We start from the raw sequence: 13110 nt of genomic DNA on the forward strand, positions 1-13110 counted from the left end.
GCTGCATCCAAGCCCTACATCACCAAGTGCAATGCAAAGCGTCGGATGCAGTGGTGTAAAGCACGCCGCCACTGGACTCTAGAGCAGTGGAGACGCGTTCTCTGGAGTGACGAATCGCGCTTCTCCATCTGGCAATCTGATGGACGAGTCTGGGTTTGGCGGTTGCCAGGAGAACGGTACTTGTCTGACTGCATTGTGCCAAGTGTAAAGTTTGGTGGAGGGGGGATTATGGTGTGGGGTTGTTTTTCAGGAGCTGGGCTCGGCCCCTTAGTTCCAGTGAAAGGAACTCTGAATGCTTCAGCATACCAAGACATTTTGGACAATTCCATGCTCCCAACTTTGTGGGAACAGTTTGGAGCTGGCCCCTTCCTCTTCCAACATGACTGTGCACCAGTGCACAAAGCAAGGTCCATAAAGACATGGATGACAGAGTCTGGTGTGGATGAACTTGACTGGCCTGCACAGAGTCCTGACCTCAACCCGATAGAACACCTTTGGGATGAACATCAGTGTGTGACCTCACAAATGCGCTTCTGGAAGAATGGTCAAAAATTCCCATAAACACACTCCTAAACCTTGTGGACAGCCTTCCCAGAAGAGTTGAAGCTGTTATAGCTGCAAAGGGTGGACCGACGTCATACTGAACCCTATGGATTAGGAATGGGATGTCACTTAAGTTCATATGCGAGTCAAGGCAGGTGAGCGAATACTTTTGGCAATATAGTGTAGCTAGATATAGATAGATTGCTGGATAGAGATATAGATAGATAGATATGGGTGGATGGATATAGATAGAGATGGATGGATGGATATAGACAGATGGATGGATGAATGGGTATAGATAGATAGATAGATAGATAGATAGATAGATAGATAGATAGATAGATAGATAGATAGATAGATAGATAGATGTGTATATTAATGGTTTATGTTAAAGGAATTTAATAATGATTATACTACATTGGTTTGATTAGTCTGTGTCAGGAGTCTAATGCAGTGTATGTAAATAATCGCTGAAATTAACTGATAAAACATGGATCAACATGAAAAATAGATGTTTGTTTAAACAGAGGATGCATTTTAATCGTCTATAGTTCGGCGTTAGTTCACCTATCACGCATGCGCTGTAGGCATGTCTTCAGTTTGCATCTCCAAAGGCGCCGCCCTACGGCTCATTCCTATTGGTCAGTAGAAGCCACGCCTTCTTGTCTCTTCCGTATTGTTCACGTGGGTCTTGGCTTCAGGTTAGTAGCACACCTACTTGCGTTTTCAGTCATTTTTAATTTTTTCTTTAAAAAGTATGAGTTACTATATTAACACTAGATTACCTCACAATCATTCCAATAGCTGCACGTGTACATAAAATGTTTTTGTTTGTTTATTCAGTGACGTATGCGGCAGACATGGTTAGCTGAGGTGGCTAGCTTTTTCCTGAGCTAGTTAATAATATAAACAAGCTGAAAAACATTACACAGATACTAAAAGCACATGTTGTGGTAAACTAACGCCGCTATGTAACTTAACACTCTGCAATGACAAAAACAGGATGCTCATTGCTCGTTTCTAATAAACACCTGCGTAAATAGAACTGTTTGAATGGAACATCTGGCCAGATGTGTCCTGCTTTCACTTCCCTGATTCATACAGTCAACAACTAGAGGAGGAGGAAAACCTGTAGCTAGACTCTAGAGCTCAGGCTAGGAAAAGGTTCAATTGTTTATGATCAGGGTTTTCCCAAGAGCTTATGTGTAAGAAGAACACAATAAATCATAACCCTCAAGACTGAAGCACTGATTACTTTACTGAACACCAGACAAGCCGAGTGATCAGATATACTTAGTCTAACTAATATAATTATGCCTTTTTTCAGTGATTTGTGTCTTCTGTTCATGAATTTCCCCACCCCAAACTCCAACAAATACTGTGTTTAATTTGTGTGCAGATTTTATATATATTATTTCAGTTACATTGATGCATTTCATATTTATGATTAAGAAATTAACCTATATCTATGAAAAACACAAGTTCGAGCAATACATTGCTAAAACAAACAAACAACTATAATTAATGTTAAATATAGTCAGATTTATGTAATATTTTTTATGAGATCACAATTAACCAAATAGAAGATTCTTAACAAATTTCTTTTGACGATTTTGACCAATTTCAAGCTGTTTTTCCTATTCTACCATAGATACACTATATTGCCAAAAGTTTTGGGACACCCCTCCAACTCATTGAATTCAGGGATGGCCCCTTTCTGTTCCATCATGACTGCACACCAGTGCACAAAACAAGGTCCATAAAGACATGGATGAGCAAGTTTGGTTTGGAGGAACCTCAACCCGATAGAACACCTTTGGGATGAATTAGAGAGGAGACTGCAAGCCAGACCTTCTCATCCAACATCAGTGCCTGACCTCACAAATTCGCTTCTAGAGGAATGATCAAAAATTCCCATAAACACACTCCTAAACCTTGTGGAAAGCCTTCCCAGAAGCTGTTATAGCTGCAAAGGGGCCAACTCCATATTACATTCACGTGCATGTAAAGGCAGGCATCCTAGTTTTTGCCTGGCTCGCAGTCTCTGCTCTAATTCATCCCAAAGGTGTTCTATCGGGTTGAGGTCAGGACTCGGGTGGAGGGGTGTCCCAAAACTTTTGGCAATATAGTGTAGATGTTGCATCTTTCTAGGAAAAAAAATAGAATTCATCAATATTTTCTATTATACTGGTTCACTTTTCTAAATAGTTCCTGCCAATAGAACAATATAATTCAAACTTGATATAAGTCTAGAATTAGCTTAATTAACCTTGCACTTAGTTTATTTATTTTCATTGCCATAAAATAGAAAATACAAGATAAATGAGAATTAATATTTTTACTTATAAGATGTATTTTTTTTTGATGACACAAAGCCAGAAAATGCTCTATGTAGTGGATAAAGTGTAGATTTGGAGTGCTTTGCACTAAAAATACATTCTTCTATTCTTAAATCGCTCTCAGGACCATTTCCTGTTTCCTTAGGGTGTAAATATGAGGTTGTGTTCTCTCAAATAGAAGAAAAGGGAAGATAATTGTTAACCTGACATTTATATTACATTTATGGCATTTGGTAGACACATTTATCCAGAACTTTCATGGTACGTTTATCTCGTTTATACAGCTGAGCATTTGGGTTAAGGGTCTTGCTCAGTAACAGCTGGTTGGTGCTGGGCTTTGAATTCACAACCCTCTGGTCAGAAATCTACCACTGACTTGCCTGTGACCTGCACAAGTTCGGTAAAGAATCTAAAAATACTTTTTAATTCTTTTAAAATGAAGTGCCAAGATATTGTATCCCAAAAACCTGGTTTCCTCTGCCCGGAGGTTCAGACATGGTGGTCTAAGGATCTTTGTACAAGATAATAAGCCAAGAATAGACCAAAATCATTACTGTTTTGGGATATGAAAATCAATGTTAAACCATCTCAAGCATGTAACATGAGCTATTTAAGTAGCTTATGTATGCCAGACCTGCCTTGTGTATAGTCTAATCACCTTTAGTCGAAGTATAATCCCCTTTAAGCTAAAACGTCCTGTGATACGATACCACTGCATTTAAGAAAAGCTGTGGATTTCAAAGTCCAGCTGAAAATTAAAAGACACCAAGTATCACTGTGTGGAGTGTAATATAAAAGTGGATTTATCTAATGGATTAAAATGATCCCTGTTTCACTGCCCGTTTCATGTTGGTGTAAGAAGGTGTGGAGGAAAACAGCCTCATAAAAAGGTCAGAGTTCATTTTGGCAAAGGGCTGAAGTACGTAAATCAGACAAGTCTGACAGTTCGGTGGTTTTCCTCTCCCAACACAGCTGATTCAACAACAGTGAGCTCACCAAACTGTGCAGAATCCTGCCGCTGAAGCACCACTGCTGCATCTAGATCTTTATCTCCTCCCATCTACAGTTTTATGTTTTTGTTCCTGTTCTTATACATTTGATTAAACATATCAGCTCATATATTAAAACCAGCCATGAGACTGATGGAGTAGAAAAATCTGGAGCCCTGGAGCTTAAGAATCCCTGCAAGATGCATGATGTAGAGAATGCTGTTTATTTGCATGTGTGTGTTGTGGTTTGTGTGTGTAGGCGAATGGAGAGATTAGTGGGTGTGGGTGTGGGGCCGCTGGCTGTAGGTGCAGTTGGTCTTCTGCTGTTACTGCGGATGATCCACAGAGCGAGGCTAAAGCAAAGCGTCCAGGATAAAGTGGTGGTGATCACTGGAGCCAGTTCAGGCCTGGGCAAAGGTAATCAATATAAAATAATAAACAGTGGAGGATGGGTATTATGCATGTCTATGTGGATATACAATTAAAGAAAAATGAGCTCCAGAATTATTGGCACCTTTCATGCAAATGATCTGAATTGAAATAAACATTGCACAAATATTCGCACAAGAAATCTTGTATGTCTGAACCTGCCATGAGCCGTGTGCTCCCTAGTGTGCTGTGTGATTTGTATCCGAGTTCATCAGAGAGAGCATTCCTTTTCTAAGCGGAATCCCCCGAGAGGACATGGTTATTGCACGTCAGCGCCTCATCACTAAAGCAAAGGTTTCTTTGCTAAAACAGAAATTTAGCCAGCCATAAAATTGATGTAAGCATAATTTCCATCTTTCACAGCATTCTGCTGTGGTATATTTGCTTGAAACCTGACCTCAGGTCTCTTAGATTTGCTGCAGTGTCCTCCATCACTCCGAGCTTAGCATCAGTGAGGACTCTTGCCAAACTCATTTCAGATGCAGTGACTCCACTGGGTATGCTGCTGACTAATATCTTTTTATTCTAATAGATGTACCTCCACTTCTGCCTTTGAGAAATTCTTCTTTTTGGACCATTTAGTAGTCGCTTTCAACTTTGGCCTTTTTATGGAGTTTTCCGGGTATCACTATATGCACATCAGCAGTTTTGCACACGCTTACGGTAATTTACTGGTGATTGACGTACATCAGCATGACGTACATGTTTGCACAACAACCTTACTAAAAAGATTGAGTAATGAGGCCTGAGCACTTCCTCTAACAAAAGCATACAGATGACGTTTCTTTTAAGAAATAGTGCTCGCATATAAAATCTTGCACAAGTGACACCACTATTGAATTTTCCAAATAAATAGAAACACATACATGTTGTCATTAGTTATTCCTAATTTGCTTGCTTAACTTGTCCCCAGGAACTCTGTTGCTGACTGTTTCCTTTGGGGGTATAAATATCCTTCCTTTCTACAAGATAGTGAAACAGGAATGATTTGGTGACATAAATATCAGTGTTTTGCCATGACCGACTCAGTCTGTGGATTTAAACCTGTGGTAAGCCTCAAGCCTATTTTAAACCCATGGTCGGAATTGACGAAGAAATTCCACATGCGCGAAACTGAGGAATATAAAAATGTGGCAGAGTGGCTCGGATAAATTCCTGAATAAGTCTCTCCAGCCCTGTTTGACGTTACAACGATGCTGTTATTTTCTCCATGGCAAGAAAAAAAAAAAAACCCAGAAATTTTAGGGCTGCCAATAATTTTATACTCAAATCCATAAGGCTAAATATTTGACATCATTTCTTTGCACAGTTGTTTACACTCACACACTATAATAACTAATACGTAGCACAGCAGGGTTTTTCTCCCGTGTTTTGAAGGCTTGACACGTGTAGGGTTTCCACAGAATGTGCACGAGTGTTTCATGCTGCGGGAGCACGACTTATCCTGTGTGGACGCGACCAGAAGAGGCTACAGGAGGTGGTGGAGGAGTTAAGGGTTAAAACAGATAGTAAGACAAAGGTACACAGCCAGTCTCACTAGCCACCTATTTTTTTATTTACAGCGCTCACCACTGACAGCCTTTACTTATAAACGATCGTGACAGGCTTTGTTTTTGTTTCTGGTTAGACGTATACACCCTGCACAGTGACCTTTGACCTCTCTGACACGGAGAGTGTGACCAAGGCGGCGGCGGAGATTTTGAAATGCCACGGTCACGTGGACGTCCTCATTAACAACGCAGGTATTAGCTACCGCGGTTCCATCCTGGACACACACGTGTCTGTGCAGAAGAGCGTCATGGACACAAACTACTTCGGACCTGTTGCTCTGACTCAAGGTGACCGCTGCATCATATATCTATAGTAGCATTTACACACACACACACACACACGTGTTATAACTTAATTCATGCAATTTATCCATCAGTATTTTTTAAGAGTTTAAAGTGTATTATGTGATTATTTTTTTTAGTATAATTGTGTCTTCAGTGTGCATCTAAAATATCCACTCAGTTAATGTGATGGAGGAGGAAGCTTATTTAGATTAATCAATATCCTTTAGAATATAAAAATCCTTAGAGTTAGAGAAGTCCTAACTTATAGAACTTATTCCGTGGATTTCTTCCCCTTTTCTTTTGCTCTTCCTAGCACTTCTTCCCTCCATGGTGGAGCGAGGTGCTGGACATATAGTGGTCATCAGCAGTGTGCAGGGGAAGATCGCCATTCCCTACAGATCTGCTTGTGAGTGTGGACATGTTTGCACTTTCTGTACTGTTACTACATCTAACACAATTGCACATTATACTACTACATGCGCTATATTGCATAGTAACATTCTATTACCTCTTCTTCTTATTTCTGTTGATCCTTTTTTGTTTTAAAATCCGTTCTTAAATTTATTTGATTTATATGCGCAGTGTAGGAGGCATGATTTCGCTGCAGGTTGTGTACTGTATTTAACTGTGTACATGACCTTAAAATCTTGAAATGAATTTCCATATACAGTCCCCTCCAAAAGTATTGGAATCGTTGGGTTTTTATTGCTATACACTGTTTTCGGTGTCTGCTCTCACTACATTTACAGTCACATTTGGCAGACGCTCGTATCCAGAGCGACGTACAAGAGGGCTTTGAAGTCTTTATCAATGAACACGTTGACACTGGTTCAGTAGGACTTAGGAGACTTAGGATACCAAGGAGCATCACTAGTGCTCGTGTGGCTGAATGGAATAAAATCCCTGCATAAATATTCCAGATACGTTTGGGATCACTTGCATATTTCAGCTACGGAGAAAGACTCCATCAAGCCGATCCATCTTGTGGGAGATGCTCCAGGAAGCATGTGGTGAAATCTCATCAGATTATCTTGAAAAATTGACAGCTAGAATGCCCGGGCTGAAGGTAAAGTTTGAAGAAAACATTAATCGTTTCCATCGAAATCATTATTTCAAACTCTGACATGTCAGCATGTCCTGCTCTTTTGCTATATTTTCTATTCAGAATAATTTCGTGTGTGTTTCCTTTGGAGCGGTAGTGTAGGTCCAGTAGAGACTGTTCCTGGGTGTTAGTGTAGGCTCGAACTTTCTTTTTCAAGAGGCGTAAGGTGTCCAGATACTTTTGGACATGCATGTAGATATACGAATCGTCTACATCGTTGTTTTTACGGTTCACCAGCACATTCATAAAGTTCTCTAATCAGCCAATCGAGTGTCGGCAACATGGTGCATAAAATCATGTAGATACAGGTCAAGAGCTTTAGTCCATGTTCACATCAAACATCAGAATGCAGAAAAAGTGTGTTATCTGTGTTACTATGATAATGGTAGGAATGGTGGTACCGGATGGGCTGCTTTCAGCGTTTCATAAACTCCTGGGAGTTTTCACACAGAACAGTTTTGTAGCGTCTAAACGGAATGGTTCGAAAACCAAAAAACATTGAATGAGAGACACTTCTGCTTCTTGAGAGGTCACAGGAAAATGCTCGGATTACGCTATTATAACCAACCAAACAAGCAGTTATTAATGGGGAATTGTATTGATTTAATGACTTATTTCAGATTTTGAGATTTTCTGTAACATTTGTTGCGTTTTAGATGCAGCCTCCAAGCACGCGACACAGGCGTACTTCGACTGCCTACGAGCCGAGGTGGAAAGATTCGGCCTACATGTGTCAGTCATCAGCCCCGGATACATTAGAACCAACCTGTCACTCAACGCTGTTACTGGAGATGGATCCAGATATGGAGGTGAGTGTGTGTTTCCCATTGTAGGATATGAAAGACTTCAGGTTCCTGACTCATATGCTTCAGGAACAAGGCCTGAGTAACAGAAATATGTCTAATTCTATTAATTCAGCTATTTGTAAGACTTAATGAGCAGATGTTTGGTGGAGGAGAGCGGATAATGTGGAGCAATCGAGTAGCACTCGGATTTCCACTGCAATTAAACTTTCCTTCTGTCAGCAGTGCCGCACGTGTCTAAGGCTTTTACAGATGAAATATGTAAAGGAATAAAATATGATGTGGTTTAAGACAACAAGGTCTACCATAGTAATTTCCCTTTATCAGCAATTACCTATTTAAAAATTAGGTTCCTTGTTAAAAGTTAGTTCCTGTTGTTGATTAGCATCTGTAAACAGTCTTTATCTTTGGCTAATTGGTCTGGCTGGATCATACCATCTTGTCTGTCCTCCTGCAGCTCACTGTTGTTATCGATTTTTTTACTCACTGTGTTACTGGATATTCTGAGGCTTCAAAATCTGACTGCTTTCTCCAGCAAGAGTAAAAACCCATTTGGTCTTTATACACACTTAATATTGGTGCTGTCTGTAAAAATGTTTCACGAACTCGATATGGATGAAGGGCATAACAAGTCCGTGAACAGTGACTACAGTGGATCCTTAGTTACTGCACTCACTTTATTGTTTTGTCGTTTCTCAGTGATGGATAAGACCACCGCAGCAGGATGGGACCCGGGAGACGTGGCTCGAGCGGTTCTGAAGGCTGTCACTTATAGACAGAAAGATGTTTTATTAGTTGGACCACTGCCTGCTCTCGCCGTCTATCTCCGCGCTCTCTGGCCGGCTGCCTTCTTCAGAGTGATGGCCTCTCGAGCCAAGAAAGAGAAGGGAATAAAAGAACAATAAGTCGCAGCCACGGTTCAGAGCCTCTGTTTTGTTTTTCTAAAAGTATAATAATAATGGAACTTCAAATACACCTTCAGTGAAACCAATCGGTAGATCTGACGGAAGAGTCCCTCCATTTCAAGCCTTAGTTTGCATCTTTCCTGGTAACACTAAAATTCAGGCAGAAATACACAATGCCCATATCAGGACACCATTTCCACACGCAAACACCTAGAAGCAATTTAGAGAAGCCAGGCAACATACTGGCATGTTTTTGTACAGTGAGAGGAGAAGTGATGGAATCCCATGACAGCAAAATGAGGTCAGGATTGAAGCTGGAACCCTGGAGCTGAGGGCTAAAGCAACCTGCTGCACTATAAAGTGACTGTTTAAGATATTGCCATTTGAACGTAGATCTTAATTGATAATTGTTGTAATGTAATGAAGCTAATAAACTGAATTAATTGTTTAAAGATTAATTGTTTCCCTAAACCATCATTTTAGTTCTTGTATCAAACACGTCTTTTGGTCAATACCTTTTCAGGCATTTTTTCCCCCTCTACTCCGTCTCATCATTGTACATAATTTCAGAAAAACAAAAATTGGACAATGCGTTCCTGTTAGGGTTGGAAAATTTTCAACATTTTCATGGCTGGAAACTTTCCATGGGAATTAACGGGAAATCATGGGAATAAACTAGGAATTTGTAAAAATTGTAGGTTGGCCTATAACGGAACTTAAATGTAGTTAAAAATGTGGCTTAGTGGTTAGCATGTTTCGTCACACCTCCAGTGTCCTGGGTTCGAGTCTCACGGGTTTCTTCCAGGTGCTCTGGTTTCCTCCCACAGTCCAAAGACATGCTTCTAGGCTGATTGGAGTCTCTAAATTGCCTGTAGTGTGTGTGTGTGTGCCCTGAGATGGGTTGGCACTCCATCCAGGGTGTATCCTGCCTTGATGCCCGATGATAGGCACAGGCTCCCCGTGACCTGAGAATAGATCGGATAAGCGGTACAGACAATGAAATGAAAAACACGTGGAGGCCACACCTCCACATGCACTGTGCATTTCCTCCATAATATACACTGATCATTTCTTAAATCCTGCACACAAAATAATTTTAAAAAATGTCCATCTTGGTGAGTAGTCATGTACATTACGTAAATATTACATACATTTATATTGAAAACTTTCTTGTGCTGTGTGTAAGCTATTGTGAAACAAAATTTTACTAGTCACTCAAGAATAGTGAAGCCACGGTTCTGCATTTTAACCCGAAGATTACAATTTTGAATGGGGCTGTTTATTGGAAGGAAAAGGGTGGAGGATGCTTTCGTTTTACAGCAAATGTTTTGTTTTACATTCAACATTTATGCGTTTGTGTTGTTCAATGGAAGAATTAATTCAAAGTCAAAAATCTCATTTATGCATGTCAGCTTATGACCAAACAACAATGTTTGTATTTATGTTTGTATATTCAGTGTATACAAATATCCCCAAATTTCTAAATAACACTATGTAAGACAGTTGTTCCTGGGTAGTGAATGACATTTTCCAATTACTCTTGATGGAAAATTAAAAAAAACAAAAACAAAATAGCCATTAAGCCCCTTGAAGTTTGGGTTTGGGCTTTTAAGAGAATGAAAACCTCAACATTTAGCCAATTTTACTAAAATAAACTGCCCCAAAACTAACCCAAACTTTCATGGCTTTATTTGGGTTACAAAGAATGGGGAAATAACACTTATTTCCCAGGAACAAGGGAAAGAAAAAAAAATTGTTACATAGTATAATTGAAATAAATTCCCATCAACTTGGAATATTTCCAATGGAAATTTTCCACCCCTTTGGCAACCCTAGTTCCTGTTTGGATTGTGTCATCACTTTTTCTTTTTTTGTTCTTTGCCACACAATTATGTGCTTTGGTGATGAAGTGAGGCAGAGAACTGCTGTAAAATTAGAGGCATTCATTTACTTTGCCTGGTGGGCAGAGTGGGCAGTGCTGCGGATCTCTGATCTCGTTTTTAAGTTGATGTCACCGACCATCGGTTTACTGACTCCTTTTAAAAAGCCTCATTTATCTGGCTGGATACAAACACATTTATTTTTGAAACGTTTAATTTGTATAGAGTATTTACACAAGACATTTGTTGTTCATGAAAACCCTGTTTGGAAAAACTCTAGACTCTTATGAGACCTCCTGAGATTATGTAAATTACGGTCACAGAGGCAATTAAATAATTAAACATGACATGTGCTTTGTTTAAATGATCACATGGGTACAATGTAGGCATCTTTTTCCCCCCATCCTCTGTTTTCATGTCACCTATTCACATCAAATTTAACGTTTCTGTAATTTGTATCCACATTTCATACTCTCCAGTTGATGTTACCCTGCTGAATATTATTTTTATTGGCAAAATAACAGCTGGACAACAGCTGGAACGTGACTGCGCTTCACACTTTTTTTTTTTTTTTTTTTTAGCTCATTTAACATTCATAAAAAGTGCAAGAAAACTGAAAATTACTGAAACTTGGGCAGAATTATTTTGCTCAGTTGGGCCAAATAAATAAACAAATAAATAAATAAATACTCACACATGAATGGCACATTATTCCCATAACTTGAACAAACATGCATTTGTTTTTAGTCAGCAGCAACAAGAAGTGGTTGGAAGAATCCTTCACCCGTACAAGAACGAACTCCTCAAAGTTGCTTTAGGAAGTTATTTTTAGAGAGATCCTACTCAGAAATATTTATTTAAAGAAAGAAAGGGGGGGGGTGTTAAGACCTTTCAGATTTTCAGAAGGAAACTAGGAGAAGAATGAATCCTAGATTAGAAAATGACTAACAAAGGAGTGCTCAATCTTATCTTGAAGCTAATTATGGCTGGAGGTTTTGCCTCCAAGCACAGAGTGTTTAATCCACCAGCGCTCTTCAAAAACACTAAACAAGTCACATCAGGTTGCAACAAAACCTCCACACTGCACTTTTGATTGAAAAGACTGAACACTCCTGCTATGAAAACTTTGTAAATGTACTTTTATAGCTAGATCTTTGTGGTCTGGTTTGAAGTTCGTGTTTCTTTGTAGGTCTTGTCAGAAGGTAACCTAAGACATGTCTCTCCATTTCAGGCTCCTGAACTCGTTAGGATATTTCAGCGCTATACCCTGTGCCATAAAATCCTTTGGAAAAAGAATTTCAGGAAGTAAAACTGTAACTTTCTGTGTTTCAGAAGGAACATATTTTCACCTGGTCACCCTCATGACCCCATGCTGTCTGAAGTGAGAGAGAACAGCAACATGACACTAAGCTTTGTGTCCAATCTTATCTGGAAAAATCTGGCATGGGTGCAGGATTTATTTCCTACCAAGCAGAATCCACACCTGAGAAGATAAGATTAAACAGGTGGGATCTGGTGTGGCTCCTCCTGGATAGGAACCCAAAGGTCCTTTGTGGATAAGATTGGACATCCCTGCTGTATGGTGTCCGAACATAATGTGTGTTTAAGACCCAATCCTTAAAGCACTATTAATACTACCAACATTTATGTTTGGGCACAAATAGATCTGAGATTTCATCAGTAAAAAGGTTTAGAAGCTCTCTCTCTCTCTATCTGTGGAAATAATGAAACAAAAGCTATTTTATAAAAAGTGATTGTTGTATCATCCTGTATAGAGGTTAATATCCAGCATAGCTCCATTTTAAACACAGTAACTTCATTTCATTTTCATATTCGTTCAGAGCATATCATGCACAAGTAATAGGAGTGGATTTGAGATCCGAGTTCAAACTTGTTCTGCTCTGTTTCCGTCATTGTGTACGTGGGGAAAACTGACATTTACATATAGCAGAGTCTGAGAACTGTATTAAATTCATGGCAGAAATAATTATGGATAATTAAATTTGAACAGCAGATGTCTGGACCGTAACTCAGGGAAATGAATCTAGGTAGAATCCGCAGGTGTAAAATGACATACCACTCGATTGATCCCTGAAATTTCCAGGTGCAGAAAATTGAGAAAATCCCATTCACAGAAAGCAAATGGTGCTGGTGTGCATTCGGGAGTAATACGTAAGAAAGATGTCATATTTATCTAGTGGCAATAACACTTCAGAAACAAAGTTAATACCTGCTTTCACATCTGAATGTTTCCAAGCACACTAGTTTGAGACTTTATGCACTAG

At 39.5% G+C, this 13110-nt stretch overlaps 1 protein-coding gene across 2 annotated transcripts; it reads left to right on the forward strand.

The window, feature by feature from the left end:
* Positions 1–1194: 1194 nt before the first annotated feature.
* dhrs7b (dehydrogenase/reductase (SDR family) member 7B) lies at positions 1195–9403 on the forward strand. Of its 2 annotated transcripts, none has more exons than XM_058412736.1 (7): positions 1195–1244; positions 4131–4288; positions 5704–5819; positions 5928–6138; positions 6449–6541; positions 7894–8046; positions 8740–9403. In XM_058412736.1, exons 2-7 carry the CDS (start codon positions 4135–4137, stop codon positions 8943–8945), a joined length of 933 nt encoding a protein of 310 aa, XP_058268719.1. In that variant the 5' UTR covers positions 1195–1244; positions 4131–4134; the 3' UTR covers positions 8946–9403. The 2 variants fall into 2 exon arrangements, with proteins under 2 accessions (XP_058268719.1, XP_058268710.1); XM_058412727.1 differs by lacking the exon at positions 1195–1244 and adding an exon at positions 1295–3282.
* The last annotated feature ends 3707 nt before the right edge of the window (positions 9404–13110 follow it).

Source organism: Hemibagrus wyckioides, linkage group LG02 (assembly GCF_019097595.1).
Source record: "Hemibagrus wyckioides isolate EC202008001 linkage group LG02, SWU_Hwy_1.0, whole genome shotgun sequence".
Taxonomy (NCBI): domain Eukaryota; kingdom Metazoa; phylum Chordata; class Actinopteri; order Siluriformes; family Bagridae; genus Hemibagrus; species Hemibagrus wyckioides.